The 25,821-nt window shown below is 40.6% G+C and overlaps 1 protein-coding gene across 13 annotated transcripts in view; it reads right to left on the bottom strand.

Annotated features, from left to right (window-relative positions):
• Positions 1–25,821, bottom strand: part of Tsga10 (testis specific 10) — a 107,195-nt gene that overhangs the window by 62,181 nt on the left and 19,193 nt on the right. For 11 of the 13 annotated variants that reach the window (XM_063266681.1, XM_063266679.1, XM_063266671.1 and 8 more), the window contains exons 2-9: positions 25,145–25,273; positions 15,763–15,978; positions 9,555–9,620; positions 8,220–8,387; positions 7,433–7,591; positions 5,087–5,257; positions 4,923–5,000; positions 3,883–4,034 (exon numbers count right to left, since the gene is read on the bottom strand). In XM_063266681.1, coding sequence (XP_063122751.1) covers positions 3,883–4,034; positions 4,923–5,000; positions 5,087–5,257; positions 7,433–7,591; positions 8,220–8,270 — 611 coding nt within the window. In that variant the 5' untranslated portion in view covers positions 8,271–8,387; positions 9,555–9,620; positions 15,763–15,978; positions 25,145–25,273. Of the gene's footprint in view, positions 1–3,882; positions 4,035–4,922; positions 5,001–5,086; positions 5,258–7,432; positions 7,592–8,219; positions 8,388–9,554; positions 9,621–15,762; positions 15,979–25,144; positions 25,274–25,821 lie in introns of those variants that run through there. The other 2 variants (NM_001393709.1, XM_063266678.1) reach the window with 2 other exon arrangements.

The following is a 25,821-nucleotide window of genomic DNA, read 5'->3' on the forward strand; positions in this document are numbered from 1 at the left end:
TTGGAATAACAAAAAACCCAGGATAGGGAAAACTATTCTCATCAATAAAAGAGCTTCTGGGAAAATCACCATCCCTGACCTCAAGCAATATTACAGAGCAATAGTGATAAAAAAAACTGTATGGTATTGGTACAGAGGCAGATAAATCAGTGGAATAGAATTGAAGACCCAGAAATGAACCCACACATGTATTGTCACTTGATCTTTAACAAAGGAGCTAAAACCATCCAATCGAAAAAAGATAGCATTTTCAACAAATGGTGCTGGTTCAACTGGAGGTCAGCATGTAGAAGAATGCAAATCCATCCATTCTTATTGTCCTGTATAAAACTTAAGTCCAAGTGGATCATGGACCTCCACATCAAACCAGGTACACTCAAACTAATAGAAGAAAAAGTGGAGAAAAGTCTCGAACACATGGGCACTGGGGAAATTTTCCTGAACAAAACACCAATGGCTTATGCTTTAAGATCAAGAATCGACAAATGGGACCTCATAAAACTGCAAAGCTTCTGTAAGGCAAATGACACTGTCATTAGGACAAAACAGCAACCAACAGATTGGGAAAAGATCTTTACCAATTCTACATCTGATAGAGGACTAATATCCAAAATATACAAAGAACTCAAGAAGTTAAGACTCCAGAGAGTCAAATAACCCTATTAAAAAATGGGGTACAGAGCTAAACAAAGAATTCTCAGCTGAGGAATATCAAATGGCTAAGAAGCACCTAAAGAAATGTTCAACATCCTTAGTCATCAGGGAAATGCAAATCAAAACAACCCTGAAATTCCACCTCACACCAGTCAGAATGGCTAAGATAAAAAAACTCAGGCAACAGCAGATGCTGGTGAGGATGTGGAGAAAGAGGAACACTCCTCCACTGTTGGTGGATTGCAAACTGGTACCACTCTGGAAATCAGTCTGGAGATTCCTCAGAAAATTGGACAATCCACTTCCTGAGGACCCAGCTATACCTCTCCTGGGCATATACCCAAAAGATGCCCCAACATACAACAAAGACACATGCTCCACTTTGTTCACAGCAGCCTTATTTATAATAGCCAGAGGCTGGAAAGAACCCAGATGCCCTTAACAGAGGAATGGATACAGAAAATGTGGTACATCTACACAATGGAATATTACTCATCTATCAAAAACAATTACTTCATGAAATTCATAGGCAAATGGAATGAACTAGAAAATATCATCCTGAGTGATATCACAAAAAAAAAAACAAATACCACATGGTATGCACTCATTGATAAGTAGATATTAGCCCAAAAGCTCGATTTACCCAAGATGCAATCTATAGACCACATGAATCTCAAGAAGGAGGATAACCAAAATACAGATGCTTCACTCCCTCTTAAAAGGAGGAACAAAAATATCCATAGGAGGAGAGATGGAGACAAAGTTTAGAGCAGAGACTGAAGGAACGGCCATTCAGAGCCTCCCCCACATGTGGCCCATATATATATAGGCATCAAAACTAGGTAAGATGGATGAAGCTAAGAAGTGCATGCTGACAGGCACTGGATATAGATCTCTCCTGAGAGACACAGCCAGAGCATGTCAAATACAGAGGCGAATGCTAGCAGCAAACCACTGAAACTGAACTTCCTGTTGGAGGAATTAGAGGAAGTATTGAAAGAGCTGATGGAGCTTGCAACCCCATAAGAACAATGCCAACCAACCTGAGCTGACTAAACCACTACACAGACCCATGGCTCCAACTGCATATGCAGCAGAGAATGGCCTTGTTGGGCACCAATGGAAGGAGAAGCCCTTGGTCCTGGCAAGGGTGGACCCCCAGTGCAAGGGAATATCGGGTGGTTAGGGGGGCGGTAAGGGTGGGTGGATGGGGAGGTGAACACCCTTATAGAAGAAGGGAAGGGTAGGGGCTTATGGACAGGAAACCAGGAAAGGGAATAACATTTGAAATGTAAATAAAGAAATATCTAATAAAAAAGAAATAAACAGGTCTTTAATGATAAAAAATAAAATAAATAAAAAATAAAAAATAAAAAGAAAGGGACAAAGGGCCAGAAACGAATGCCTAGTTGCTAGCACTGAGTACTTACCTGTACAAACAGGAGCTGGGAGCAGAGAACACAGCAGGCAAGTTCACAAAGTATCATTTCACAGTACATCAAAACACTATACTGTAGTCTTTAAATACATACAATTTCTATCATTCCACATTAAAGCTAAAATTTTTTATAAAATTTATAAAAGAACTATACAACAAAGTAATAGCTGGTGTTAAAAATGAACTGCACATCAAATGCCTGTAAGATTATGTAACTACTAAAAACTCAATGCTACTGGAGAAATGCACACTACTACAGCCACACTGAGAAAGACGTTAATGGTTTCCCCGAAAGGTAAACATATACTTAGCTATTTACTCCTAGATATTAATCCAAGAAATAAAACATGTCCACACAAAGACTTACAAGGGCCAGGACTTAGCAGCTTTATTTATTATAGCCACAAGCTGGAAAGAGTGCAGCTGTCAAAGCACACGCCCACACTATGGCACACAGCTCAGCAACCAAACAGGATGGTCATATGCAACATGAATGCATGAGGAACAAACTTAAAATAACCACACCAGGGAAAGTAGCCTGATGAAGCAACATAGACGACAGGATTTCAATGGCTTAACTTTTTAGAAAATTCAAATCCCTCCATGCCTGAAACAAAACCAGTGGTCACCCGAGAATCACTAGAGTGTGAAATTGCAGGAGGAGACTTACGAGTGCAGAGTAAGCTAGAATCTGACTGTGCTGCTGGTTTTAAAGGTTAAAGTTTTCCAACCTTAGTATATCAAACATTGACCTTCTACTCTATGTGCTTCAGCTATACGTCAGTAAGAGTTTTCGAATAATCGAGCATACATAAAAAAAAAAATCCCTGGAAACCACTGGGCAGGGTGCACACTGCTGTCCTAGAGAAGCAGGGACCTGCAAAAGTGCTGAGCCACACAGCAAGGCCCTGCATCAAGGCGCAAAGCACAGCCAGGCTACCACCATGTGTAAGACCTTCTAACAACACAGAAGGCCTGTGGGAACAAATTGAAAATGCCAGGTATCAACTGCCTCTGGCTGAGCTCAGTCACACGGGAAAACTCCGTGCTTCACTGGACACATTTCTTGTTAGAAGCAGTTCTACACTAACCTTCTCCCTTTTATATAGGTGACTTTAACCTTTCCTTGCTTCTCTTTATTTCTCAAGGCTTGCATTATTATTGTTTTCTTGCTTTGGTATCACTTGCATTTTGTGTGAGCTTACAGCAGTGTTATAAGGAAGAAGTTTTCCAAGGAAAAGCAGGAGGTTGAGTAATTATCTGCCCCGACAAGCGGTTCCTACTATGCATCACAGGTCCTCAAGATCAAGGGCAGACTCTGGCCCAATTATTTTCTGTAGATTTAATAATATATTACACATTTACATCAACTAACATTTTTCATGTTTACAGATAAAGAGGAATGCATCTCTACTGAAACTTGAGTAGTTTTGTTTCACATTAACAAATTCTAACATAGGATCTCAGATATACAAGTGTCTTCCTGCCCACACAATGCTCTAGCAGCAATCCTCCTGCCGTTATACTTGTGCAAAGAAAGGATTAATCAATTTACTCCTATTCCTTAAGGTTTTGAGTTTGGGCTTTCTTAAACTGCTCAGTATATGAGGATTTTCTGGCTAAGTGACTTGGGGACACCATTACATGTTGCTGAGGTTTCTACAACTGCTTCCTATAAATGTTTTAAATGGGAGATAACAGATAATCAAGTTTTCACTATGAAATGTACTATGAAGCAGAGTGGTTCAGTACAGCAAACTTTTGGTTGTTTAATGGCAATGTAGGTTTACCTCAAAGAATTATTCTCTGCTTTCTGTCTGCCAAGCTCACTCTCGGTGTCCATTGCCTTTCTTGCTAAGGATTTCATTTCTTTTTCCACAGTGGTTATGGTTTCCTTCATCAAAGTCATGTTTGACATCTGTTCCATGCGCTCATCATCCAGCTACACAAGTGGAATGACAAAGTGAGCCACCATCAGTGTGCAGCCTTATTGGTCCAAGCCGCAGAGAGGCAAAGCGCAGGCTCTACACAATCAGACAGTCACTAGGGTAGACCTGACCCCTGCAGAAGGCTTTGTAAAGTATTCCACAGTAGGAGTAAAACCAAGTCACCACATAGCGTCACTATAAAGCCTGTCTGTCTCAGTATGTCAGTCTACCTTTCTCAGTGAGGTTCAACTTGACTATATGCATAATGAATATGCAAAAGATTCATTCATTAGCCAAGGTTAAATATTACATATAAAGCAGGATTATGAAAATAAATATTTTCTCTTCTCTGTTTTTTACATATAGGAAAATACCTCAAATGAACATATCATACATTCAAACCTGTAACTGTTTTTGTACTGCAAATATGTATCAAGAGCATCTCAAATGCTTGATATACTCATATTTAGCAATATTATCTTTAACTGAACACAGAGATCAGAAAACAATGAAAATTAGCCAAGCGTAGTGGAACTATAATGCCAACACTCAGAAGCAGCAGAATCATGGGTTCAAAGCCAACCTGGACTACATAATGAGACCCTGTATCCCCCCAATAAATAAATTAATTAAAATTAATACTTCTGAGACTACATCTTAACAATGAAAACAAAAAAGCTGTGCAACCAAACACACCAACAATAAAAGGCTGCAGCCATTTCTAGAGGAGACTGAGTGTGTGAACAGTGACGGAGGACTAAGGAAATAACACATCGTGCAGACCACCTTAGACAGTTTAGGACTGCAAACACAATCTTAGAGAACTACAGGGATTCTTCCTAAGGCAGTACGAAGAGAATGGAGGGGACATGGGAGCATGGGGAGCAGGAACTTGGTTTTACGTTGTGAACTGTGCACTCCAGCTCCTCTATCCGCTGTTCCAAGTGAGCCTTCTCGTTGAATGCCGTCTCTTGAGCAATCTGTTTAAGACACAAGCACAACAAAGCACGCTCAGTGCTGCTGCCTTCATGCTGTACCACTGAAGACACACGGAATACTGCCACACCTTGAGCCTTTCCCTCAGACTATCTCGCTCGGTGGTCATTCTTCGTAAATCAGTGAAGGCGACATCTCTTTCCGTCTCGACGCGGCGAAGAATAGCATGTGCTGTAGTTGATTTAGGAGACTTGCAGCTTTTCATCATTTCTCGTCGAAGTCGAGCAATTTCTTCCTGTGCCTATGGTAGAAATACATAGAATTTTTAAAAAGAAAAACTTAAATTACACATAGAGCATATTCAGTTGGTTAAAACCAAAACCAGAATAATATGCAAGCATTGAAGAAATAAGAAAATGGTAGAATTTTTATTTTCAAGCGCTCACAAATAAGTGTGTGTGTGTGTGTGTGTGTGTGTGTGTGTGTGTGTGTGTGTGTGTGATATGTATGGTTGTATGTGTGCATGTGATATATATGTATGGGTGTATGGGTGTGTGTGTGATATGTATGGTTGTATGTGTGCATGTGATATACATGTATGGGTGTATGGGTGTGCATGTGATATATATGTATGTGTATATATGTGTGTGTGATATATATGTGTGTGTGTGTAGCTAAGATAGATGTGGTATATTCCACTTACCCGCTCTGAGACATAAATTGGACCTCAGCACACCTTGGTGGAATATCTGTCTAATGGCATCCACAGTGCTTCTCTCTCTCTCTCTCTCTCTCTCTCTCTCTCTCTCTCTCTCTCTCCCTCCCTCCCTCCCTCCCTCCCTCGCTCCCTCCCGTCCTCCCTCCTCCCTCTCTCTTGCTGTAACTCTCTCGATGCTATTTCTATGTCTTGGTACAGCTACCCTGAGAGAGCTCCACCAGTCCTTGCTCACAGCTCACCATGATCTCTGAACACTTACTCAACAATCCTGAGGCCCCAGACCCCAGAGCTGCCACACATCTACAGATGATTTTATGTCCCACTCTGTTCTCTGACTCTCAGTTTTGATGACTATCTACTCAGTGGGTGTGGTGGTTTGAATATGCTTGGCCCAGGGAGTGGCACTATTAGGAGGTGTGGCCTTGTTAGATTAGGTGGACTACTATGGGCGTAGACTTTAATAAACTCCTAGCTGCCTGGAAGCCAGTCTTTTCTAGCAGCCTTCAGATGAAGATGTAGAACTCTCAGCTCCTCCTGCACCATGCCTGCCTGGATGCTGCCATGCTCCTGCCTTGATGACAATGAGATGAACCTCTAAACCTGTAAACCAGCCCCAATTAAATGTTGTCTATGTAAGAGTTGCCTTGGTCATGGTGTCTGTTCACAGCAGTAAAACCCTAAGATAGATGGTCTCTTGATTTCAAAAAAAAGATACACAACTTTTCAATATCTATATTGGCCATGCCTAAAACATAGATGTGCAGGAATGAACATGGAGGAGAGACTGAAGGAATGACCAACCAATGACTGGCCCAATTTGAAACCCACCCCATGCGAGACAGCCAACTCCTGACATGATCAATGATACTCTGCTATACTTGCACTCAGGAGCCTAGCATAACTGTCATCTGAGAGGTTTCATCCAGCAGCAGATAGAAAACAATAAGAAACCCATGGCCAAACATTAGGCAGAGCTCAGGGAGTCCCGCAGAAGAGTCAGGAGAAGGATTGAAGGAGCTGGAGGGGTCAAGGACACCACAAGAAGACCTACAGAGTCAACTAACTGGGCCCATGAGGGCTCACAGAGTCTGAACCTCCAATGAAAGAGCACATGTAGACTGGACCTAGGCCACCTACAAATATGTAGCAGATGTGCAGCTTGGTCTTCATGGGAGTTCCCCAAACAATTTGGAGTGGTGGCTGTCCCTGTCTGACTCTGTTGCTTGTCTTTGGATCCCTTTCCCCAATAGCTGGGCTGCCTAGTCTGGTCTCAGTGTGAGAGGATGTACTTAGTCTTGATGAGACTAATTGAGCTAGGGTGGGTTGTTACCCCGGGCAGGGTGCTCCCCTTCTCTGAGGAGAAGGGCAAGGGAAGGGGGAATGTGAGAGGAAAGGAGAGAGGGTGGATCTCGGTAGACAGAAGGGCTGCTATCAGGATGTAAAGTGAATAAATAAATTAATTAATTAGTTAATTAATGAAAAATTATTACACTGAAAAAAAGAGTGCCTTGAGAACAGGGCTGTGGATGTAGCCCAGTGGTAGAGTACTTGCCTAGAGTACCCAACCAAGGTCCTGGGGTTTGATTCCCAGCACCACAATAAAAGAAGGAAAAGAGAATATCTTAAGAAGAAATATAATTCCGAGTGTTAGATTAATTTGACTGCCATGTTTACTTGAGGTCATAAAGCCTACACAGTAATTGCAAACCTCTAGAAGTGAGTGCTGTTACTTACACAGTCTGTGTATTGTGTGTTTACCTGCTCATAAAGGAGGAAGGTCTTGTCTCTCTCAGATGTGAGAACCTTGACATTACCCTGGATTTCTGCCAAATGGCGTTCATATTTTTCCAGCATACACTTGAGCTCTTCACGGTCTCTTGCAGTTGACTTCAGAAGGTCTACATCACAGTTGGCGGCCTAGAATTATTATTTAAGATGGCTCAAGTTCTTGCTCTACTTTCTGCTGCTGAGGCAGAGTCTCAGACAGTTCAAGCTGACCCTGAGCTCACTGTGAAGCCGGGGCTAACCTTGAATTCCTGACCCCACCTCTGCCCACCAGGCGCTGAGAGGATACACCGTGTGGTCAACAGTACTCCTGGCCTGACATTCTCTCACACAGCTCCGAGGAGACAGTGTGGCTGCTGGCAGTGCAGTCTCTCCTTAAGTGACCATAACCACAGTTAAAAGGAATGGAGAACAGCAAAATCGCCTTTTACAACCTCATCCAAAGTGCACCATGCTGGGCTAATTACCCCAACCACACTTTTACTAAGAATTAAGACCTTTGTTGTTCACTGTGCCATCAAACAGACCTGACTCCCAACCTCTCTGATACTGCAATTTATACAAAATCACATTAGTTAGTCCCAAGTTAGATAAATCAAATAATAAAAGTCAGAACTTGAGAAACAAACTAAAAGATTAAAAAATGTCCTCCCGGGGTTGGGGATTTAGCTCAGCAGTAGGGCGCTTGCCTAGAAAGCACAAGGCCCTGGGTTCGGTCCCCAGCTCTAAAAAAAAAAAAAAAAAAGTCCTCCAAACCTACCCGAGAAGTTGGTGATGGGCGTCTTGGACTCTTAGATCTATTTCTCATCATTTTTCTCAAATTCTGAGCTTCAGCCTTATAATAATCTCTGTCTGCTTCTAAAGTCTTGACAAAGGAATCAAGTCTAGAAGGAGATGTATTTTGTACTTTTTCAGTCTCTAAAATTATCTTGCCAAGGAGGGAAAAGTTAAGCAATTATTTTAAGCTAAATTATAGCATCCTTTTAAAAATAGAAACACAAAAAAGTCTTCAAAATATTAGTTAATATTTTAAAAAATAGAACATGTAAAAACTTACTATTTTAAAACATCACACCATTTTTTATCATGTCAAACCAGGAGAGGAAGAGAGGAAGAGAGAGAGAGAGAGAGAGAGAGAGAGAGAGAGAGAGAGAGAGAGAGAGAGAGAGAGGGAGAGAGAGAGAGAGAGAGAGAGAGAGAGAGGAAACATCACACCATTTTTAAAGCAATTTTCGCCATTTTGGTGAGTTTTATTTGAATAAAACACTATATTTAGTTAATCATTTGGAGAAGAATATATGCTAGTATATATTATATGTTTATTATATATTTTATTTATATTCAATATGTAATTATATACATACAATCAAACAAACATACATACATAATTAGGGATTTCAGAAACAGGCAGACCTGAAGCACATCTTAGAAACAGAATGACTGACCCTGGAAATCTTCACTACTGTATCACTCTTCAGTGTCTGTGTTCAAGGAACGGATGTGTAATAAATCCTGAACAGTCGTCCAGACATTCAGTAGTCATGCCATGAATGCCCATTCACATGGACATTTAGAAAAACTTTTAAGATATTTTTAAATTTGTTTTATGAATACTGAGAAAAAGTTGACGTGTTTCAGATGGTGTTTTAAGTATTTTAAATAACAGATTAAAATAATTAAACAGAAGACTTTTCATTTCATGCTCTAAGATAAATAAAACATCAATTGGTACTAAGTAATAATTTATAACTTAAAAATAATTATGAAAGACATAAAAGTACAGAAGAACGTACCTTATATATCAAAATTTAAAATTCTGAAGCCACCACTTTAAAGCTAGTAACAGTTAAAAGCTCTTTGCTAAAGCCCACCAGAGGTTATTGCCACCAGCTAGAAGGAAGCAGTGATGGCAGAGAGGCAAGAAGGCGCCCTCTAAGACAGGGATGCCCAGAAGCCTCTCAGTGGGAGTTAATTAGAAAACGCTGTTGTACTGCTCACAAAGGCACAAGTCAAAGGGTGTGTTTAATTCTTTTAGTGACCTACTAACTAAATAAAAATGACTACTTACCACATACTTAGGAAAAAGCATACTTACTGACTTAAGCTTTTTAATTGTATCTTCTAATACTGTTATGTTATTTTGCTGGCAAATGAGTTCAATCTGAAAAATTAGAAATTCTGTCATTTATACTGAAGATGCTTAAATTGGTTTAATTGGAAAGAATATAAAGAGGAAGACATTTAAAAATAAAAGCGTTCACACTGAATACCTTAAGCAGAAGGTAACCTGTCCCCTATGCTTGCCCACCTTCAGCAGTAAAGGAACCCAGTCTTTAAAAAGCAGTTCCTTTATCCAATGTTCTTCATAAAATATTAATTTATTATATTGTACAAAATTATATCATTAACTGGATTGAAATGTTGAGATTAATTATAATTCTGAGGATTGTAACAGGAAAGCAATATAAGACTGGAGTGGGGGCTGGGGATTTAGCTCAGTGGTAGAGCGCTTACCTAGGAAGCGCAAGGCCCTGGGTTCGGTCCCCAGCTCCGAAAAAAAGAACCAAAAAAAAAAAAAAAGACTGGAGTGAAGTATTTTCAAACTCCTATTCAGTCTTCTTTCTCTGATGAACTATTTTAATGCATTACTTCACTCAACCCATGAGACACTTTTTACATCAATTTTATGATTGAGCATATACTCCATTTACAATATAACTATCATCTATAGCTATATATGTCACACATCTATGCCAAATGTTTCAAAACAAATGACTTTTTTATTACAGATACTAAAGTTCTCTGCTTAAAGGCAGCAAAGAAGTTCAGCAAACACATTTATAATTAATTAACATCACATTATTGTCTCATTATCCTGAACTAAGATAAACATATTACAATTTAAATTAGAATTTCCTGGAACAATTAATTACCTTTGCTAGGATCCAAGCTCCAGGCCTCACAAACACTAATTAAAAGTCCTATCAGTAAAATTCAATATAACCCCATTCCATTTTTCTTTATTATCCTTCTAAGATCCTTCTAGAAGTCCAACCGAAGTTTATAAAATATTAAGGGACCCTAATGTTTGGAACATAACTTATAGTTTGTATACGCTTTGTACAACTCTGAATCACTAATTTTCAGGGTTTTATTTTATGTTACCATGATGGTTATTCTTGGTTGTCAACAACATCTGGAATTAGCTAAAGGGAAAGCAGGCAGGCACACCTCTGAAGGACTTTTCTTAATTAAATCATTTGAAGTGGGAAAAAACGAACTACTTCTGGATATTTGAGATAGAAAGATGCACCTTTAATCTGGCCACACCTTCTGGTGGCAGCCTATCTAAGGACATGGAAGGAGTGCTTGCTCTCTACTTGTTATTATTCTCAATGGAGAACAGGGCATTCCTTGTTTCTTCATTCCTACTTCTTTGAGATTCTGTCATATACTGAGGACCAGCTGAGGCATCCAGCATCAAGGATGAAGCAGCTATTGGATTCTTGGACTGTCCGTTGGTAGACAGCCATCGTTGGACTAGCTGGACCACAGCCTGAGAGCCATTCTAACAAATCCTCCTTCCTATATACAGATTCATTTTACAACAAACATATAGAACCTTTATAACAAAGGTGCTAAGCCTACCCTGAAAATAATTATAAATGGCCCAAAGAATAAGTGTTAATCCTGTGTTTTTTGCCTTCCTAACAACTGGTTAGTGGTTGCTTACTGTGTGTGTCTAACGGTGTGATCTGATTCATGCTGGGAAACATGATAAAGAATCTAGGCAAAGAGAGAAAGATGATAGTCAAAATATATATCAAGTACTGCCTATGTCACTCAAAAATACAGAATAACCACTCAGATTCTAAGGCACTTGTGATATTTTTAAGATTTATTTTATGCATATGGGTAATTTTGCCTTCATGTGCATCTGCACACAAGAAGAGAGCATCGAATCTTATAGAACTATAGTTATAAACACTGTAAGCCACCATGTGGGCACCAGGAATTGAACTCAGGACCTCTAGAAGAGAAAATGGCAATCTTAACCATTGAACCATCTTTCTAGCACCCAAGAGATTTTTTTTTTAAGCACATAAAATAATTGAAAGTTTTTGACTTTAAGGACACCTAATATTCCAGCTGGGAGAGATAAATTTGCTAGCTTGAATAAGAATGGCCCCCATAGGCCATTTGCACACTTAGTCCCTAGCATATAGAGTTGTTTGAAAACATTACATGGCGTGGCTTTGTTGGAGCAAGTGTGTCATTAGGAGTGGGCTTTGAGGTTTCAAACCATACTAGTCAGTCTCCCCTCTTCCTATGGTTCCCTCTCCTGCCCCTGCAGCCCAGGGTGTAGCTCTTGACTGCTTTTCTAGCACCATGCCTGCTGCCATGCTCGCCACTGTGACGATAATGGACTGACCCTCTGAAACTGTAAGCCAGCACACAGCTAGAAGCTTTCTTTTATAAAAGTTGCCTTAGTCATTCTGTCTCTTCAGAGCAACAGAACAGTAGCTAAGATTTTTTAAGTTAAAATAAGTTAACATCAAGTTATAAATCATACTGACCAAGGAAAGCAGAGCTAAGGGTATTATGATTATGGAAAACAAGACTGGAATTTGGAACAGAGTTATCAGGGAGTCTCCACAGACCGGCATCCTTGAGCAAGGTTTAAATAAGAGGGCACAGGAACATCTGGGTGAACATTCCAGGGAAAGGGTACTGTAACAGCAGATGTCCAAGGGCACAGGAATCCCTAGTGAGTTCAGTGAACAGTAAGGCGGCCAGTGCTGTTGAGGCAAAGTGGAGGAGGGAAACAGTGTGGGAAAGAGCTACACAAAGAATAAAGCTAGGGGCTGCAAAGAAAGCTCAGCAGTTAAAGGAGCTGTGCTCCTGCACCCACATAACGGCTCAGAACCATAACCAACTCTAGTTCCAGGGGACCTGATGCCCTCCTCTAGCCTCCACGTGCATAAGGAACACACGTGACACACAGACACACATTCAGGCAAAACAATCATATACGAAAAATAAAATAATTGTAAAATATATTTTTAAAAAACAGGATATGGATTTTACAAATATAAATATTAAGTTTTACACAGTATTTTCTATATGGTAGGCTCAATTATTTTTGGCTGATTGAATGCCATGTAAAAGTAACAATAATAAAAGGGTATCAGAGATCTGGTTCAATAATGGTCCCATGTCAATTAGGGAGAATCAGTTTTCCCCAGAGATAAGCCTTCTAACTGGTTACCAATACCAACTGGTCATCCCTAAAAATATGTACATACAAGCAACACTAAATGGACTCAGTAGGTTATATTTGAGTATTTATATGTGTAACATAATAATTAAAACAAAGAAGACATGAACTTGAAAGGGAGTGGGATGAAAAGGCATATGGAAGGGGCAGGAGGGGAGGAGGAAGTGGGATATAGTACACACATATGATATTTTCAAGAAATTAAAACATTTTAAAGTACGCATGCTGGGGCTGGAGAGATGCGTCAGAGGTTATAAGCATTTGCTGCTCTTGCAAAGGATCTATTTTCGGTTCTCAGTATCTACACAGTGGTTCACAACCATGCACCATTCCAATTCCAAGAGAGAGATCCTTGGTGACCTCAGCAGGCACTAGGTGGTACATATGAGGTGCATAGACACATGCAGGCAAGGAACTCAGAGTCAAACATAAGTAACGAAAATAAAAAGGAGCCTTACAGTAATAACTATAATATCTCATATAGAATGTATTAAATTTTAAACTCATTGGTGCCATCTTAGAAATGTCTTTTAATTAAAGTCATAATTTAGTTGTGTTCAGTTTAATTGCAAATATCACTGAGCATGATAGCTAGTCACCTTTCAGTGACTTGTGGTTTAGGTTACTTTTCCTTAACACTATCACTGTTAAGTTGTGTTTCAAACAGATGTGTGTGTGTGTGTGTGTGTGTGTGTGCGCGCGCACGCACACTGACATATATGGTATATGAAATTAACAATGCTAAACTTGCAATTCTACTCTTCGCACTACAGAAGCTGCTGTGTTGTCATGGATGCTAACTGAAGCTGTGAGGACAAAGGCGAAGGGCTGCAGTTTTGATACGTGCTCAAGGTCTAATGCCACTGCGTAAGAAAGGCCTCCCCTTTAGAGCAGCTTCTAGACAATGCCACTTTGTTTTTCCCTGGATTGGTCTTTCTATGCAGCCCTGTGAACTGCGAACTCACAATTGTCTTGCCTTAGCCTCTCCAGTGCTGAGATTACAGCGTGAGCCGCCACGCCCAGCCCTAGTGGCTCACGTGAAAAAGCAGACTGCAGAAATGTGCAGTGCAGAGCCCGGCTTCTCGGCACTGGTGGGTCACTGGCTCAGGAAATGGAGTCAACGTCACTGTACAGAAGACTCCTGCTGAGGCCCCTCACGACTGCGGGAAGCTATCTGAGAAGCAAGTTCTCTAGTAGTAGTTAGTGCATGACTGCCAATCTGGCCATCACCTTTCTTACAATTTCCTGGGAAACTGAAGCACAAGCACCACCTCACTTGAAAACTCACTTAGCTTCTGGGGCAGCGTGTTACATAGCAATAAAGCACACTAGTAAACAAAGGCAGTTTAATGCAAGAGGTTACTGCATGAATACTTAGAAATAAAACCTACCAAAATAAATCCTTCTCAGTGAATAGAAGTGATCCTGTCATTAGCCTTAGAGTCTACTTGTACATATCTGACTATGATAGGAAACAGTAAGAACACAAGCATTCAGCAATCAAATCAGAAATGACTTCAAATTCTCTCCCCAAACTCAGACAAGTGTGTGTAGTGATAACCATAAGCCTACAACACAAAGAAGAGGAGAACAGTGCTGGTGTCCACAACCTAATGGTCCTGCACCTTTCTCTGCTCTGTTCCGCCCTACAGTGTCCTAAGGTTGTTGCTCTCCCACTTCAAGGTGCCAATCCTAAAGCCACTCCTCTTTGATTTACTGTGCTTGCCCACATTCTCTCTCCAGCAACACTACCCCAAAGATGCTGGGAACCTCTTTCTCAAAAGCTCAAATAGCTTTCAGTTTTCCAAGGTAGCAGAAATTCTACACCATACATGAATACCATTTTTCTAGAGACATTCTTTTCTGAACCAGGCAAAATTTCAACCTATGAATTTAATATTTCATTTTTACTTAAAGCCTATGCTTTATAATTCAGAGGGTTTCCATTCCTGGAGTTCCTCCTTTTAACCCCAAGAATTTACCCTGACACCTACCTCCTCCCTGCTCCCATCTGCTCAGTAGACCCTAAACAGCCTCTAAAGTAGATGCTTTCTGTAAAGAGCACACTCAGGGTTGGAAGTCAGCCAGTCATGTTACCTCTTCAGTCTGGGAAGGAGTCAGTTAATTTTTAATGTGAAGAATGAAGGACAGTAAAACTCTCAACTTGACAATGTTCCCAGTCAAGATGAAGACTGTACTCTGTTAACCACTAAGCTATGCTTGAAAGGTCAAAATAAACTGACCAGTTTATTGGGAAGTATTGAAAATGTACAAAGTGCTTTTAGAGCCTTTTCAATACTTGTGTGGTGACCATGTGATGTACATCATTACAGGCTGGAGATAAGTCCCAATTCTCACTGGGACTTCTAGGGTCTTCTCTAGCCAAAGTCTTACAGATTAGTGTCCTCAAATGAAAGGACTGAGCTTTATATGTTACGAAATGTAAAGGTGAATTTTAGAAGTTAAATTTATAGTTCTTGACATAATAAAGATCTTCCTACACAAAAACTAACTCTTAAGTCAACCAAGATGAACATATTAGCAACATAAAACACTTCTCTTTTGGTTAAAAGTCAAATGATAGACCATTGTGTGTACAAATTAGATAGAGCCAGGCATGGCACCTGGAATCCCTGTCCTCAGAAAGCTGAGGGAGGCAAGAAGATCCAGAGTTGCAGGCAGGCCTAGGCTAGAGAGCGAGCCCGGTCTAATGAAGGCGGGGGGAATGCATCCGTCTGCAGAGATACAAGGAGAAGAAACGGGAACGCAGAGCAGTACTGTGTATACAGACTATTCTTCTTGCTTTGAAATTTTCAGAATAGCATCATAAAACTTAGGGGGAAATAGGAGCAAGAAAATTATAAAAAATAAAGTATGAGAAAAATATAACTTAATCCTTATGATAAACAATATAGGCCAAACTACAAAGCTTCTAAATTATATGAAATTTTCACTTTTCCAATTTTCTTTCACAATCTCATGTTTAAAGCACAACCAAGACATTATCGGTGGTAAATTTAGTTACCTTTGCTTCTTCAAGTTCCTTGTCGGCAGTGTCCACCACAAAATTCTTTTCTTTTTGCAATTGCTCTGCTAGTTGGTCAAGTTTAAGCAACTCTTTACAAAGATGCTCATTGTGGTTGGTTAGATCATCTACTTGAGTGCTTACCACCTCTTTACTATCCAAGAGTTTCCTAACACATTCTTCCAGGTCATGATTTGTCTGTTTGAGATCTTCAATCTGTTATAATCAGAAAGAAAGTAATCACGTTAAGAGAGTCCCTTAGCTTCCTTCTGAGAAAAGCAATTGGGTGTTAGAATCAGAAATTGCTTAACTGACAAGAACACCTACCTAATGGTACAGTCTTGGTGTCTTTTATCATTTTGTACCATGTGAATATTACCTATCTGGAAAAAACCACTAAGTGAGAATATGAATTAAATAACTAATCAGTGTGGTAAGGGTCAAATCTAGGTCGCCATGCATGGCTGGGAAGCAGCCTAAGCCACAATCCCAGCCACCAAATGATTTTTCTTAATAACTGCATCTTTTGTATCAAATTTCAGGGGTTATATTTTAATAGAAATACTATCAGTGACGGTGCATGTCTCTAATTCCAGCACCTGAGAGGCAGAGGCAGGCACTCTCTGAGTTTAAGGCCAGCCTGGTCTACAGAGTGGATTCTAGGATAGCCAGGGCAACACAGAGAAACCCTGTCTTGAAAAACAAAACAAAGCATAACAAAATTAGTGCTTTAAATAGCTTTAAAAAATACTTGCAATTTCTCTTTTCAGAATTTCACATAGCATGTGATACATTACACTCATGTTCTCCCAGCCCCTCCTGGATTCCACTCCTATAAGTAACCCTTACTACTGCCTTACTATAGCTTTCTAAGCAAATTATTGTTAAAAATGTCCAAATAACCAGGCATGATGGCATATGCCCATAATCCAAGCACTCAGAAGGCTAAGGCAGGATGATCACATCATGACTTTAAAACTAACCTCGCTATATAAAGAGACCTTGTCTCAAGGGGGAAAAAGCCAAATAATTTATCTGCAGTAAAGAAATTACAGTTAATTTGAATAATTAATGACATTTACTTCTCAAGAATCAAATTTCTACTTGCTGTTCAAAACTGTTAACTCTTTAGAAAAGTCCTTTTGAACACAATAGCTTATTTGCCTAAACTAAATGCCACATCAATCTGGTATCTGCTGATTAATAAGGAGGACAACAGTTTCCAACCCAGTATCAAACTATCAATAGGTGTAAAAAGACATGGACACACACACACACACACACACACACACACACACACACACACACACACACACAGAGCAGACTCACTGAACAACAGGAACACCAGAAAGCACATGGAACTCCAAAGACCCCAAGGACAGACTAGATGCCTACTGTCAGAGAACTTTGGTTTCGTTGAGGCACAAAGCATTCAGCACAATAATAGGGAAGCTTGTGAGTCACTCATATTTAAGTTATCTACAGAGCACACACTATATTCAAGACCCTGTGATGGTCTCCTTCAGAAGGTTAACTCAATTTAAGTAAGACGTATGAGCAACCCTACTCCCTGCACCCTGCACCCCCCCCCCTCCGCAAAGCAATCTAAGCCTTTGGGTAGCACCTGAAATTGCTAAACGTCTAGGCTTAGTTTTGAGTCAGTCAGCCTTAGCCTTGAATGTTTCAAGTAACTGCAGAGGTAACTTCTTTCAAAACTGAAAGTACTTTAAAGTATAAACTGTATTTGTCCCTCTATGAAGAATATCCTATAGTTCATGAATTATTCCTTTTTCTGTTTTTGTTTTGTTTGTTGTTGTTGTTGTTGTTGTTTGGGTTTTTTGTTTTTTATTTTGACATCTGTGTACTTTATTTCATTTTGTAGCAGAGTTACAAACATCAAAATGGTTTTACTTAAAAACACAAAACTGTTATAATTCTCAAACATTCTACTTATTTATTTTAGTAGATAATAGCAAAATAGAGATGCCATGATGAATAAAAAGAATCTTAAATGAGATTTTTAAAATTCTTACAATGAAAACTGTAAAACTATATGTATGAACAAGAAACTAGTTAACAGGAGCACATATTTGTGCATATACATAAACATTATATATGAACAAAAATATGTTTTCTATATTAACAAATATAGTATTTCATACTTGCCTATATTTTATTCATGCACACAAAAAGATTTTTGAAGTACTATAAGAAAATGGAAGTAATATCTAATACCAAAAGTATTTCACCAGAAAGGCATAAATGGCAGCCAATAAAAATGTAGTAACACAACTTGTTCTTCATTCTTTCAACAAAACATGTAACACATATCTAAAGCATAAGATAAATCACTCATATTTTATAACTATCCATAAATATACTAAAGATAAGCATCCATAAGACTTGTTCAACTTTATCTGGTATTCAACAGAGCAATTAGCTTTTTTTTTGGATATTTCTTTATTTACATTTCAAATGTTATTCCCTTTCCCAGTTTCCTGACCATAAGCCCCCATCCCCCCCTCTATAAGGGTGTTCCCCTCCCCATCCACCCATCCTTACCGCCCCCCTCCCCTGACATTCCTCTGCACTGGGGGTCCAACCTTGGCAGGACCAAGGGCTTCCCCTTCCACTGGTGCCCAGCAAGGCTATTCTCTGCTACCTATGCAATTGGAGCTATGGGTCAGTCCATGTATAGTCTTTGGGTAGTGGTTTAGTCCCTGGAAGCTCTGGTTGGTTGGCATTGTTGTTCTTAAAGGCTTGCAAGCCCCTTCAGCTCTTTCAATCTTTTCTCTAATTCCTCCAACGGGGGTCCTGTTCTCAGTTCAGTGATTTGCTGCTAGCATTCACCTCTTTATTTGACATGTTCTAGCTGTGTCTCTCAGGAGAGATCTATATCCGGTTCCTGTCAGCATGCACTTATTAGCTTCATCAATCTTATCTAGTTTTGGTGGCTGTATATATATGGGCCATATGTGGGGCAGGCTCTGAATGAGATTTTTGTTTTTTTGATACATGGTCTCACTTTTAGCCTTGGCTCATCTGGAACTCCCTGTATAGATCAGGCTGGCCTCAAACTCAAGAAATCCATCTACCTCTGTCTCCTGAGTGCTGGGATTAAAGGTACGCACCATCATACCCAGCAATGAATTATCTTAACTAAATATGTTGCAATGTCATTCATTATTCTAAATGGGTCACGTTAGGAAGTACACAAGGTCATTACGGTAATCCACCCATCACTGTGGTACTTTGTGAATCATACTAACATGTGAGATTTAAAGTCTACATGATCAAAACCAGGAAACAAAAATAGGAAGGGGAATCTATAAATACACAAAGAACTTCCCCAGTTCAATCTTTTACGGTGACTGGCCTGAATTTCTCCCAATACCTTCTCTTTTGGCCTACTTCCATATACCAATTAAAGAAAGTTCTCTGAACCACTAAAAGGACTCATAGGAAATTTGAATATATAGTTGTTTTTAAAATAGTGTGTATAGCTATAAAAGTTGGACTTATTTTAATTTTAAAAGAAATTTTTTGAAAATGTAAACTGGAAGTAACCGTGTCACTAAGAATTGTGACCCCAGCCTTTCTCATCTGTGCACTCTGGGTTCACTGTCACCAGTGTGTGCACCTATGTTGCAGACACACTATAACACTTCCTGTAATGGTCTAGAAACATTTTTATATATTTTTTATTTACATTTCAAATGTTATTCCTTTTCCCAGTTTCCTGTCCATAAGCCCCCAGCCCATCTCCCTGGTCTAGAAACATCTTAAGTATTATAGTGCTACATCCTATATATCATAAAATCATCTTCATGATCAGTGTCAGGAAAACTTCAGGGAAGAAACTGGCTCTTTCCTGACCTAACAGGTAAAGAGTGTTTAACATTTTCTTCCTGCTTCCTGTATACCAAATGTGCAGCCCAACTGCTGGGAACCTGAACAAAAACCTCATGCTAAACTACCTGCTCTCCATTCTACCACCAGCTCTTCACAAAGCAAACTGGAGTCTTTCCTGGACACTGTGACACAATTCCTGAGAGAATAACTTAAGGTGGACACAATTATCTGGGACCATGGTTCTTGAGGGTCTATGAAGGATGTGGCAGAAGTTTCACATCAAAGTCATCCCAAGAAGCAGAGCACTCAGGCAGGTTTAACCTGAAAGGTCCGCCCCCAAGTCACTCACTTTCCAAACTTAACCCAATCTCTCAAAGGTTTCTCAACTTTCAAACACTGTTCCAGCCAGGGACCAGGTGCCCAGAAACTTTCAACCTCTGGAGGACATTTCACATTCAAATCATCATACCAAATTTCTTCATTTTCCCTACCTTTCTTCTCTCAGGTACTGTGATCAATAGTGTGCTATTTTTAATAAGCTGTAAGATGTGAGTGTTGAACAATTCCAACAATTCATCTGTCTTCACAGTTCTGTTGTATAGGTTATTCTGGAGTAGTGTGTGGCCACACAGGTGTGCATTCACATGTATGAGCAGGCGGGGTGAAAGGGTAAATGTACACATGTGTACGCATGTGGAAGAGAGCGTGTTCTCTTTAACTGCTCTCCACCTTATGTACTGAGGCAAGGTCCCTCACTTTAACTCACTGCTCCCAGATTTACCCCGTCTAGCTAGCTAACTGACTCCCGAGTGCCAGGGCTATCAGAAGGCCACCAGCCTACTCAGCATGGATGCTGGAAATCTGAACTTCATTTCTCATGCTTGTACAGCAAGCCCTCCACCTCCTGAGCTGTCTCCTCAGCAACCCCTCCATGCTATGAAAATGTGTGGTGTGTACTACACATATGCTCATACATGTGCAGGCCAAAGACAACCTCAAATGTCACTTGTTAAGCACTGTCTACTTTGGCTTTTTATAGACAGGTCTCTTGGTGTCCAGAGGACCCCAGGGATATGCCTGCACCCACCTCCCCAGAGCTGGAATTACAGGCAGAATTATCACCATGCCTGGCTTTTCCACAACAGGTTTTGTGGTTTAAACTCAGGTCTTTGTATATGCATTATATTGAATTAACTTCTCAGCTCTTTCTTAGTATTTTATAAGATGCATTAAAATTATTTATTTACCTGTCCTTTCCCCTAACTTCTAAGCAAAATACAGAACTCCTTTATGCATCATGAATTATGTATTCTGTACATAATGCTCATTTTATGTTAAGTGGGCAAATAAAACAAGTATATCATTGATAAATACATGAAAATCCTCCTTGCCCCCGACAGTAAGCCTGCTATTATTCAATTCACGATATAAGTACTTTAGAAGAGGCAGGCTGGAGTCCTCCATGCCTGGAATCTGGTGCATGTGCATCACTCTGTAAGTTCCAATGGACGTCAGTATCTCAGCTCGGCTAGGCCCTGCTGCCTTGAATGCACAAGGGCTCTCTTTGGGCAAAACCTCCTTGGTGATACAGTTTTCCTCAGCAGATATCTCGGCTCCTTCAAAACTCCAACGTCCTGAGTCTTTACCACAACTTGGAATTCACCTTCAAAGCTTCATGCAAAGTCACTGAAGGATTCCCTGTAGGGAATCTGATCATGCTACTCGCTGCTTTCCTTTCCAGACTTTTGTCAAAAATATTGGTGTAAGCCTCCAAGGTAACTAGAATTCTTACCTTCTGCATGCTGCCAAATTAGTACGTAGATGATCTTGTGTTGTGTTGTCAGCTCAAGAACTGGGACCCAGGGACAGCAGCTTGAGTAGCCTCAGAGTGCCTGTGCACTGAAAATCCTTCCCTAGGTCGCCTCAAAGAAAAATCTCTGAAATGGCTTTTCAGTTTTGCATCCTGGAGCCTTTCATGCATCAGGTGTCCCCTCCAGGCACCTCTTGCCGCAGTACAAAGCGAGTGAACGGCTCTTTAACAATGTGTGCACACGCTTCTGCTGCAGTTTTGAACATGTGCATGCTCCTAAACTGCATGTGTTGCACATCTTTCTCCTCTACATCCTGTCCCTCATAGAAACCTGACTGCACATAGTAAGCAACAGGCATGCTACAGCCCAAATATTGTGCAGTCTTGAAGCTTCCTCTTCTGAGATCCGGGGCATTAATTCAATGAAGAGAGTGTTAAACATGTGCAGGGCCCTGGTTTAATTCCCACCACCACACCAAGAACATTTGAAATTTCCTCCACCAATAAATTAGTTCATTACCTTTTAATTCAGCCTTACTGTTCCTGACACAGGCAGAATGCGCTGGTCCACATCTTGGTGGACTAGGAAGCAGAGGGCAGACTGGAAGCATGGGCAGTCCCTAGTGGGCTACTTCCACCAGCCAGGCCCCACCTCCTAAAGACTCCCCCTCTAAAATAGTGCCACAAGCTGGAGACTGCCCACTTGATACAGAGCCTATGGGGAACAATCCAGATTCAAATCAAAGGAGAGGCCTTGTTGAGAAATGAAGTCCTAACTGCTCTGACTCTCCTCTGACACCTCCCTAGCAAGAAGGACGGGTGGGTGCCTCTTACTACAGGGTAGGGCAGATGCTCTGGTGCCCTCTGTGGTCTCTACCGACCTCAGAGACGATGCACCTCCCTACTCCCTGATGGAAATCAAAGTCTTGGTTGTTTACTTAGTTTCCTGTGACACCAACTCTTCTCAGGGGTAGAGGTAAGGAAATGAGGCCAAGGAGAGGCACAGTTGAGGATCCTTGTCGCCACCTGAAAGGATCAAAGTCTAGATGCTGGCAGGAAAGGTCTGCAGTCTTCTTTTAACCTGCTTGCTTTTTAGGCAAGCAGTTATTATCTTAGTCATTCACTTTGTGTTTCTCTGGGATGTGTTTTAAGTCCACATTTTATACATTACCTTATATGTGGATATTAGCCATTAAAAAATGATAACCAAGGGCTGGAGAGGTGGCTCAGTGGTTAAGAGCACTGACTGTTCTTCTAGAGGTCCTGAGTTCAAATCCCAGCAACCACATGGTGGCACACAACCATCTGTAATGAGATCTGATGCCCTCTTCTGGTGTGTCTGAAGATGCTAATATATATATATATATATATATATACATACATACATATATACATATATACATATATACATATATACATATATATACATATATATATATAGTCTTTTAAAAAAATGGTAGCCAAGCTCTACAATCCATAGATTCAAAGAAAATAGGTATAGAGGAAGGAACACACAGATAGACAGACAGGCAGACAGGCAGACACATAGACACAGACACAGACACAGACACACACACACACACACACACACACACACACACACACACACACACACGAATCTCCCTGGGAGGGGAATCAGAATAAATATCAAGGGTGAATGGAGTGTGGGGGATATGAGAGTGGGAGGCTGGGGTGAGATATGGGATTTAGGAAGAGAATGAGTGGAGAGGCAACTAGGAGTGGTATGGAGACCTAGTGCAGTGGAAAGTAACACTAAAATGGCTTCTAGTGATACTCTGCTCCACTCATACATCAGTGCCTTGTTCAGTCAGCCATCTTCAGAGAGGCTTCCTCCTGCAGCAGATAGGGACCAATACAGAAACCCACAGCCAGGCATTATGCAGTGAGAGAGACCATGGCACACACAGTGCTAAACACGTCTTCATCAAACCCCTCCCCTCAGAACTTAGGGAACCTCACAGAAGATGAAGCACAATCACAGCGCCTGCAGCAGCTCCCTGCACCACAGCTTCAGTTTAGTACTCTTATGAGACTGTGAGAATGAATGGTCTGGTTCTTGTGCCCACTCTTGGGGCTCTTTTAGTTTTCTGTTGATTGGCTTGTCCAACTTTCAATACAGTGTGCTTTATTTTCTGTTATTAGATTTTACATGTTTTATGTTTGTTGTTATCTTGTAGAGGCCTGTTCTTTTCTAGTGGCAGACAAAAGGTGAGTGGGTCTGGATGGGAGGGGAGGTGGGAAGCAACTGGGAGGGGTAGAGGGAGGGGAAACTGCACTCAATGTACTATATGATAATACGGTGTAGTGTTTTTTTTTTTTTTTGGTTCTTTTTTCGGAGCTGGGGACCGAACCCAGGGCCTTGCGCTTCCTAGGCAAGCGCTCTACCACTGAGCTAAATCCCCAGCCCCGGTGTAGTGTTTAATAAAAGGGAAAAGTGTTATACTGCTTTATATCTCCCGTGCACAATAGATGCTGTATTTAACAGGAGGAAACAGGAAAGGAGATGATGGATCCACTTTATGTTCCCCAAAGTCCCTGCTTTCCCACCTCCAGAATGAGAGTCTCCTGGAGGCCCTGGCTGGCCTCAAACTCATTGTGAAGTCTGAGTATTACCTTCAACTTCTGATCCTCCTGCCACTACCTCCTGAGTGCTAGGATTACAGGCGTGTTCTACTCTACCCAGTCTGTATGGTGCGTGGATCAAACCCAGGGCTCTGTGAGTGCTAAGCAGATTCTCAATCAGCTGGGCTGTACCTACTCCGGGAAGGTCTGTTTCAGAGCCTTTGTTGTATCATGTGCTAGATGGGCTCAAACCTGTAGCACAGAGCACTCTAGTTAAATCCCTGCTAACTTGGAAATACAAAGAAATCCTGTCTGACATTTGCTAGCTAAACGGCATAACTCTTTAACCACTGGAAATTTAACTGCAGTGTGTGTCAATAGAAATGGCCACTATTTCACATGGTTGTATATGGCCAAGTAAGATTCTGCAGTAAAAGCCAGCGGATAGGGGGCTGGAGAGATGGCTCAGTGGTTAAGAGCACTGACTGCTCTTCCAGAGGTCCTAAGTTCAATTCCCAGCAACCACATGGTGGCTCACAACCATCTGTAATGGGATCTGATGCCCCCTTCTGGTGTGTCTAAGGACAGTAACAGTGGACATAGACACGTAAAATAAATAAATCTTTTTTTTAAAAAAAGCAGCTGAAGTGCCTGGCACAGTCTCATCACTGTAACTCTAGAATTTGTGAGGCTAACACAAAGGAATTACTGTGAGTTGAAGGCCAACCTGGGTTGCATAACAAGATCCTGAAAGGAAAAAAATACTGCATAATACATAATTTCCACTCACTAACTCTGAATCTATTATATCAAACTCATTAAAAAGTTGAATGAAGCCAGGCAGTGGTGGTGCAGGCCTTTAGTCTCAGCACTCAGGAGGCAGAGGCAGGAGGATCTCTGTGAGTTCAAGGCTAGCCTGGTTTACAAAGAGAATTCCAGGACTGCCAGCGCTGTTACACAGAAAAACCCTGTCTCAAACAACTAAGCCCCCATCCCAAACTGAGTGATTTTAGAATCTTTAGATTTAAAAAAGCTCTGAATTAGTAATTATTTACTCTACATCTTCTTGCTCTAAAATAAACCCACATGTCGAATTAGTTAGGAAAAGTATTTATGAATACATAAACCAAGGCTAACCTGTAATTTCAGTGTAGAGATGACTCTATCTTGGGTTCTCCCTTCTTGTTCTAGTTGGAAAGTATTCTGGTTTCTTCCAGCTTCAGAAACTGGAGCCCCGAGACCAAACTGATGTTCTTTGGTGGTAACCTAGCAAAAAGAATGAGATATAAAAAAAGAGCTGTAACTTCTCATTTCAGTAAGTTTTGAAAACCAGTAACAATCTATTTCATTCATATTTTCTACTGTTTTTAACTTTCTCCTCTGTAAAGCAGAGTTTACCAAGTTGTACTTTCTTAAGAATTTATGGTGTAAAACCTGGGGCTAGTGAGATGGTTCAGCAGTTAATGGTGCTTACTCAGAGGACAGTTAGATCCTAGCACTCAAACTGAGGGACGCAGCTCATAAATGCCTCCAGCTCCAAGAGATTTCATGTCTCCTTCTAGCTCCTGTGGCTGTGGGCACCCTTGTACACATGCATGCATATGAACACAAACAAACACACCCACATAAAGTAAATCTTTAAAAACAAAAGAGATAATTCAATAGGAGAGATATCATGATATCCTTCCTAATCAGTGCCAGTGACATCATGGTTATTGGAGGAGAAACCAATAAATTGTACAGATTTACTAAACCAGCATAATCCCTAACAACAATCTGTACAGACTTGTCCTTACATCCACAGATGAGCATAG

Source organism: Rattus norvegicus, chromosome 9 (assembly GCF_036323735.1).
Source record: "Rattus norvegicus strain BN/NHsdMcwi chromosome 9, GRCr8, whole genome shotgun sequence".
Lineage (NCBI taxonomy): Eukaryota > Metazoa > Chordata > Mammalia > Rodentia > Muridae > Rattus > Rattus norvegicus.